At 40.6% G+C, this 8,416-nt stretch overlaps 1 protein-coding gene across 1 annotated transcript in view; it reads right to left on the reverse strand.

The window, feature by feature from the left end:
* fbn2b (fibrillin 2b) overlaps positions 1–8,416 on the reverse strand; it is a 77,937-nt gene that overhangs the window by 4,954 nt on the left and 64,567 nt on the right. Inside the window, exons 44-62 of the mRNA XM_014000507.1 lie at positions 7,843–7,968; positions 6,790–6,915; positions 6,578–6,694; positions 6,311–6,439; positions 5,353–5,472; positions 5,132–5,257; positions 4,885–5,037; positions 4,734–4,799; positions 4,496–4,621; positions 4,273–4,392; positions 4,051–4,173; positions 2,363–2,494; positions 2,165–2,290; positions 1,860–2,066; positions 1,618–1,743; positions 691–813; positions 490–606; positions 253–381; positions 31–150 (exon numbers count right to left, since the gene is read on the reverse strand). Of these exons, the coding sequence (XP_013855961.1) occupies positions 31–150; positions 253–381; positions 490–606; positions 691–813; positions 1,618–1,743; positions 1,860–2,066; positions 2,165–2,290; positions 2,363–2,494; positions 4,051–4,173; positions 4,273–4,392; positions 4,496–4,621; positions 4,734–4,799; positions 4,885–5,037; positions 5,132–5,257; positions 5,353–5,472; positions 6,311–6,439; positions 6,578–6,694; positions 6,790–6,915; positions 7,843–7,968 (2,412 nt within the window). The remainder of the gene's footprint in view (positions 1–30; positions 151–252; positions 382–489; positions 607–690; positions 814–1,617; positions 1,744–1,859; positions 2,067–2,164; positions 2,291–2,362; positions 2,495–4,050; positions 4,174–4,272; positions 4,393–4,495; positions 4,622–4,733; positions 4,800–4,884; positions 5,038–5,131; positions 5,258–5,352; positions 5,473–6,310; positions 6,440–6,577; positions 6,695–6,789; positions 6,916–7,842; positions 7,969–8,416) is intronic.

The raw sequence follows: 8,416 nt of genomic DNA on the forward strand, positions 1-8,416 counted from the left end.
GTGCTAAAAAGCTCCCAGACTGTAACTCACCCACACACTGGTTCCACTGGTAGTGCTGCACGTAACCCTGAGGACAGCCACAGCGGAACCCTCCCAGCATGTTCTGACAGCCGTGCTGACAGCGATGGTTACTGCTGCACTCATCCACGTCTAAAGGAGCGAGAAAATAAACTCAACCATTTTCTTTTTTAAATTTTTTTTTTAACTGAACTACGTCCAACTAAATGTAAAATAAACGTCAGGTCTGCTCACCCTCACACTCCAGGCCTGAGCTGTCCAAGGAGAAACCTTTGGAGCATTCACAGTTGAAGCTTCCAGGTGTGTTGACACAAGAGGCTCGAGAACCACAAGCGCTGGTCTGGGCCGAGCACTCGTTGTTGTCTGCAACAAAACCAAACCAAAGAAATAATGATAATAATAAAAAAACGAATGCCTATATAAATTTTTACAGCTTTCTCTTATTCTGTGCTGATCTGGACTTGGACTCACCAATGCAGGCGGTCTGATGCTGAGAGAAGCCAGGAGGACACTTGCAGGTGAAACCTCCGATGGTGTTAACGCAGAGGAACTGGCAGTTGTGCTGCTTTGTTGCACATTCATCCAGATCTTAAGAGACAAAAAAAAAACGTTCCAACACTTAATGAAGCCTAAACCCATGATAAGCCTGCAGATGTTAAACTGACTATTTACCTTTGCAGGTTTTTCCATCTGGTTGCAGACTGTATCCCCTGGGGCAGGAGCACAGGTAACTGCCTTCGGTGTTTTTACACAGGAAGTTACACGGCTTCGGAGACAAAGAGCACTCATCCATGTCTGAAACATACACACACACACACACAAAAAAAAAAAAAAAAAAACTTGAGCGGAGATGTTAAAGGGGCAATATCATGTAAAATCAACATTTTTGAGTTTTATATCTTGTTATAATGTTATCCTCTCATTAAAAAACATGCCCAAAGCCTTGCTCTGACTCATTCATGCATGTCTGAGAAATCCTGCAGCGTTTTTAGGCAGCCATGCTGAGGAGCAAAACGACAGGTGGGGACCAGAAACGCCTTTTGGGACCAGAAATGCCCCTGGGATGTGTCTTTAAGCCAAACTTCCTCATCACGGAGCACACCCCCACCCCACACACCCCACCCATGACTCCTGCAGGCTCTCGGCAGTAACAGAGCAAACGAGTGAAAGTGAAACTTAAACTGTCTGCTGCTCTCAACACTACTTCTCACTCACTGAAGCTCTTTTCAGATTCAAAACACCTTTGAGGAAATGTATTTTCAGATGCTAAGTGTATTTTCAGATATCAAGTAAACTGCATCGTAGCGCACGTGCGAAACCTGCCCCACTCCCTGCACTGAAATGGACGGGACAGAAGCAGAAGGAGGTTCTTAAAGAGACAGAGGCCAATTTCAAGGCGTTTACAAGAGGAAGTGATGAGAAGATAAGCTTATTTTCTATTAAAACATAAAAACAGCATTTTAGTACCAACTAAAGGTGACATAAATACTTTATTATGGTATAGTATTTAAATATACGCCAGAGAAACACATGATATTGCCTCTTTAAAGAAGCTTAAAACCCACTAAAAAAAGAAACAATATGACAGATGAGTCTTACCAACGCAGGCGGTTGCAGTGAAATCAGCTTTGTAGCCAACGTTGCAGTGGCAGCGGAACGATCCGATGCTGTTGATGCACTGACCATTACGGCACAGATCTGGCAGCACCTGACACTCGTTGATGTCTGGAACAGTAGGATGTTCTGACTTTTAAACGGGATCTGCTGTCTCGCAGCATTTCACAGCAACAGTAAAAGGGTTTTCTTTTTTAATTCCCTGTCATTTGGTTTCCCCTCCTCACCTCTACCATCTGTGGTGTATCCAGGTCCAAGCGGACACATCTTCTTGTACTGCACGGTGCCGGGGAGTGGGCACAGCTCACACTGGGACCCCCAGCCTCGACCCGCGTTGCAGCAGCACTCAGACTTGGTCACACTGTTCCTGTTGGTTGATGACTGCTGGCACATTGTCGCCAGAGCCTCTGTGTAACAGAAGCCTTTCCTGTTGTCTAAAAGAAAAGAAAGAGAGACGTATATATAAACTGACTTATTTGGCTTTTTTTGGGGGGGTGCTCAAGCAGGATCTCTGCCAGCAGGATCGTCTTACCGATACATTCAGTTCCAGTTGAGCTCGGCTCAAAGCCGTCGTTGCACTCGCAGCGGTAGCTCCCCACGGTGTTGACGCAGCGACCGTTCTTGCAGATGCCCGGTTTGGCGCGGCACTCGTTCAAGTCTGCAGCGCAGAACGAGGATGAGAAGAGGAAAGACGAATAACTCTGTGCTGTTCTGGAGCGGGGTCACTCACCCATGCATCCCTCTCCATCCGGCCGTCGCTGCATGCCAGGAGGGCAGATGCACATGAAGGTTCCTATCAGGTTTTTGCAGGTCATGCCTTTAGAGTCGCAGTCATCCAGACCCTCTGAGCACTCGTCTTGATCTGTTGAAGGGCAATGTAAAGTGACCATGTAAAAAAACTGAGCATTTTGTTGTAAAAATATAAAACAAAGACGTCTTGACTGTTCATAGACTTTAGTATTTGATTTTATTCGTTTATGCTAAGTTTCAAATGCTAAACAAATATTCTTAGAAACAATTCAAAGTCAAAACTCGTGCAATAAGTGAAACAACAGATACCAATATAAGTTAGATTTCATCATCAAACGTGTCCTGAAGGTGCCTTAATCTGTGGGACTTATAGGGTAAAGAGTGTAAAATAAAATGTAAAAAAAATGTCACTAACACATTTTCATTATTTAGCTCACTTTAAGTGTAAAATCCTCGTTAAAAAACTCCACTAAAAGCTTATAGCTATTCAGCTCACTTACATAATACTTAAATTTTATGTCTAAATGTGYAAATCTAAATGTAAACTTTAACATTTAGCCACAACATTTAAGTAGTTCAGAATGGAACACAGCCTTTGATGTTGGCGCGTGGCTCGTGATGAYGTCATCATCCCGAGACAAAAGCAAATGCTAACACTGCTAACATTGCTAACTCTGCTAAYGCTTCCCTACAAGAATTCAACCTTGCAGTGAAAGTGTCCGAACCGCACGGACCACAGGCACCATCCACGTTCTTTTCAATTAACACATTTTGAATTTAGATTTTAAATGCCATCTTTGAAATGGAATGATACGTGTTGATCTGTCCTTATTTAGGTCAGGTTATAAGATATTCATCTGACCTGATGACATCAGGTCAGTGTGTTTTATTCTCTTTTGATCATCAGCAGATAGTGATGTTTAATTTCCAGGACAAGATCTGATGAGAGTAATCACTTGTCATTGTAATTTATCACTGTTATTTTTCTTTTCTTTTGGCCTCAGCACCTGGGAGTGACATTATGATCTGATCTGTATGTTGAAACAGTATATAAAGTTGCCCATTAGAGCTGTCTGTTAGCAGAGATYTTAAAAGACAGCCTGATGGCTCTGTGTTAACTTCTGTATTCTTGTTTATTGCAATAAACAACCTCAGCGGACCATTCTATGAAGTGCCTTCATTCTTTGAATCACGTATTTCTGTCCTTATTAAATAGATAAATCCACAACAATCTTCGACAGCGTTAGTGTTTGCTTTTGTCGCAGGAGGATGACGTCACAAGTATCACGCTGTTCTATTATGAAATTCTTAAATATAAACTTACAATTTTATTTTTACATTTAGATTTACACATTTAGATTTAGGATTTAATATTTACATATAGAAAAAAAATCTAAGACCAGTCAGATAAATGACAATAAAATGTTGGTGGAAATGTTTTAAGGGTTTTACGTTCTGAGCTAAACAATAAAAATGTGTTAGTGTTATTTTTTCCACTTCGCGCCTCAGCTCTCAAATGAATAAAAACACTGATGTTTCTTTTTTAACACACTGAAACCACAACATTAAGTAGAAAAACTAAACTGAATGGAAGAAATGTGGTCCAAGTTAAGTAGATAAACTGTAGACATTGAGAAATAAATCAAAAACAACATGACACCCTCTCACCTCTGCACATCCGCTGGTCATCTCGCAGCACATACCCAGCTGGACACATGCACTCATAGGAGCCGAAGGTGTTCACGCAGCGGAAAGCGCAGAGCAGAGGATTCTGGGAGCACTCGTTAATGTCTGGAGTCGAGAAGAGAAGCAGCAAGGTTTTCATTTGCTGCTGTTGTTGCATCATCATTAAAAAAAAACAGTGACATTTCCATCATTCAAGCTGCGGACCTTCACAAGTCATCATGGGTCCGGGCTCAAAGCCCTCCTGGCACGAACACTCAAACCCTCCCACCACATTGGTGCAGGTTCCATTTCCACATGGGTTTCCGATGGAGCACTCATCAGTGTCTGAARAAACCAGAGAGCAGGAGAAACACAATCAAATCTGTGAACTGAGCTCTACAGCTTTTATTAGCAGTACTGTGTAAATTCATAGCAAAAATCATCTCACCGATGCAGTTAACTCCTGTGTAATCCAGATTATATCCGAAGGGACATTCACATCGGAAAGAACCGTCTGTGTTGATGCAGATGCCGTTCTGACAGATTCCAGGGTTATCCAGACACTCGTTCATATCTACACACAAAAAAAAAAACAGAATTATCTTATTTTTTAACAACTCTATCAAAAAGCACTTCTCCTTTTTRTCTTTGTGTTTAAGGGGTCAGATGACCGCTGCGACCCTCACCCTCTCGAGTATCACCCAGTCCAGGCAGAGCTCCATGACCGTAGGGACACAGGGTGTTAAAAGCAGCTGGAAAACCAGTTAAAATAAATCAGTTTYAATAAATTTGACACTGTGCACACKTTATGAAGCAACAAGCGGCTGTTTTGCGCACCATCAGTCTCTCGTGGGCACAGCTCACAGGGAAGACCCCAGCCCTCTCCGGGCATCTTGCTGCAGCAACACTTGGCCTTGGTGGTGTTGAAGGCTTTGGGGACGGAGCATTTTCCCGCCTCGAACTTGGTGAAACAGAAGCTCTCTCTGGTGTCTGTCAAGAGAAACACAACCTTCCAGTGAAGTCACGATTAAATTATAATCTTGGACTGTGCTGCACGTAGCTGTGAGCCGACAGCTTCCCTTACCGTAGCAGCGCAGCTTGTTGTCAGACAGCACGAAGCCCGGTTGGCAGGAGCACTGGAAGCTGCCGGGAGTGTTGGTGCAGGTGCCAAACTGGCAGATGTTTGGCTCCACTTCACATTCGTTGATATCTGAGAGAAAAAATGAAGAGGGGAAYGATAAGTGAGAGTGTGTATGCTGTGAAAACCTGCAGACATTTCACTTCATTTGTCTCCTTTTGTCTTACCTATACACTGCTCGTTCTGCACTTCATAACCAGGAGGGCAGATACATCTGAAGGATCCRTCCAGATTCTGACAAGTTCCTGGGGAACATGTCCCGGGAAGGCTGATACACTCATTTATATCTAAAAAGAAAACAAAAAAATGTTTAAAATGTCTAATAGATGTGGGGTGCCAAATGTAAAATAAATGTAAAAAAAAATGTCACTAACATATTTTCCTTATTAAGTTCACTTTGAGTGTAAAATCCTGGATAAAAAATTTCCACTAACATTTTATTACTTAGTTCACTTCTCGTACATTTTGCACATTTTTACTAAATGTTGAATTTAAATACAGTATATAAATAATAAATCTTAAATATAAATGCATAAGTTATACGTAAATGAAGTTTACATTTAAGTACATCGAAATGGAACCTTGCCGTTGGTGCACATCTTTTGTTCTGACGTCATCAYTCCGCGCCAAAAGCAACCRCTAACRTTGCTAACRCAACTAACGCAGCTACAAGACATAAAACTTGCAGTTGCAGCCGGTGTCTGAGCTGCCCTTCAAAATTTCAGAACACAGGTACCATCCACATTGTTTTCAATGAACACATTTTGAATTTGGATTTTAAATGCCACCTTCAGCAGCGTTAGCAGAGTTAGCGGTTGCTTTTGTCTCACAATGATGACGTTACCAAAAAAAGGCAGAGCATTCATTCCAAATTTTTTAAATGTAAGATTTTTAGCAGTAACATTTAAGATTTAACATATAGCATTTAGTAAAAATTTGCAAAATGTAAGAACTGTGAGCTAAATAGCAAAMTGCCAGTGGAAACTTTTTAACTAGGATTTTACACTCAGCAAGTCAGCTAAATAACAAAAATGTGTTAGTAACGTGTTTTAACATTTTATTTACACTTGGCACCCCATAAATAGATGCTGCATATTTGTTGTTACTGTCATGAATTCAAATTACCGATGCAGTTCTTTCCATCAGGTGTGTTTTCATAACCCTCGTGACAGAGACACTGGAAGGATCCGAGCCCGTTGATGCACTGTCCGTTTCTGCACACTTGGCCCTGGAAGGCAAAACACTCGTCCACGTCTGTGAGATAAAGAAGAAGAATGTTGTGGTTCAAATGCATAAATAATGCAAGGTCTTCTTAGAAGTATTCACTGAAAATAGTAACATGCTCATGAAATAATTTTTATTTAAAAATATCACATCTTAAACTTTTCCTACCCATGCAGTCGTTGTTGTGTGTTAGCTCAAAGCCGGGGAAGCAGAGACAGTTGTAGGACCCCACCGTGTTTTTGCAGGTGCCATTCCCGCACGGCTGTCTGTCACACTCATCGATATCTAAAATATGAGCAAAAGCCACATTTAAAACATTCTGCAGCTGCAACAAACATTTTATCGAACTAAATGTGTGTTTTTAGGATTGAGCTCCTCACCCATGCACATCGTCTGATCGATGGAGGCTTTGAAGCCGTTGTGGCAGAGGCAGCGATAACTGCCCTGCGTGTCGATACACTGACCGTGGCTGCACACGTTGGGAATCTCCTGACACTCGTTACGATCTGGGAACAAAACAAAACGGTATCKACTACAAATTTGAATAATTCAAGATTAATTTTTCTTTTTATCTGCTAGAGTGAGTTTATTTGGGCTGAAATTCCAATTAAAACACATAAACTTGGTTATATTTTCAACTGCTTAAATACTTCTTGTACTTTTCATCCCAAAAGGCAATTTTAAGCTCCTGTGTCTCCTGAAGATGTCTACCAGGGATCAGAAAAGACTGGAAAGTGACAAGGAGATGAAAATCTGGGTATTGTTTTTTTTTTTGTTTGTTTGTTTGTTTGTTTGAGGATACTCCAAACTACTTATATCATGATTTATTCTTAGTTAATTTTATATAGTGATGTTGAAAAATAACAGATAAAAAGCTGGACAATTAAATAATTTCAGGCAATTTAGTAACTGTCTCTGATGCAGGAATTATTATTATTATTTTATTTTTCAGACCTTTTGTGTAGACATAAAATATACAGTAGAACACAGCAAATTAAAGGGGAAACATAATATAAAACTACATTAAATAATCATTTACAAGGAAATTCCAATCAGTTTCCTTCATAAAGGTATCCTCAGACTATGTATTGTCCTAAATCAGATATGTACAGTACATTAAAGCAAAGTTAAAGATATTAATATTTTTGTCACGATAAAAATAAACTCTAAGCTGGTTGAATTTGATGTTGTGTGTTAATCTTACCTGAATGTTTTGGGTTTTTTTTTAAGTTTCCATTTTGTGTTTATATATTCTATTTTTTTAGCAAATTGCTGCCTTATGTTCACTCGGGTTCTTATTGTTCCCATAACCACAAACTCTGTTTGTTTTTGTGTTTTACGTTTTTTTTTTTCTCACATCTTCTCCACAGTTACTGCTTTGGTGTTCTAAAATGAAAAACTTGCGTTCAGTCCGTCAGAGAGGCCGAACTCACCCAGACAAGCCCCGCTGGGTGACAGTTTGAAGCCCTGCGAGCACTCGCAGCGGTAGCTGCCTGGAATGTTGATACAGTTGGCGTTGCGTTGGCACAGGTTGTCCCCGCTGTTACATTCATCAATATCTATGAAGGAGGGAGAAAGGCAGAAAYGACGGGACATCAATCACAGGTTCTGTAACTGTCGGATCAGAGTGGGCTGTCAGATTGTGGACAAGAAAAAAAACATGACTGAGGTGCCAGTTTGATTCTGGTCGTTGCCAGAATGACTGATGGTTCTTTGGGTAATCCTATTCAGAGCAAACACATTTGCCTTTACAAGGACATAATTCATATTAATACAGCAGCATTAACTTCAGTGAGTACTTGGAAAGGAGGGTGAAAGTCACTATGTTTATGTGAGTGTATATGGTTTTGTTTGTGTGTGTGTGTGTGTTATTATAATTAAACCTATAAATAGGAGTGTCAGAAGACAGTGATGTATACAATATGAGATGTATTAGTACAAGCAGTTACTTCGTCAAAACAAGGGTGACTGTGTAGAAAAGGAAAGCACTTTGTGTATGTGTGTGTG

This window comes from Austrofundulus limnaeus, unplaced genomic scaffold (assembly GCF_001266775.1).
Source record: "Austrofundulus limnaeus strain Quisiro unplaced genomic scaffold, Austrofundulus_limnaeus-1.0 Scaffold8, whole genome shotgun sequence".
Lineage (NCBI taxonomy): Eukaryota > Metazoa > Chordata > Actinopteri > Cyprinodontiformes > Rivulidae > Austrofundulus > Austrofundulus limnaeus.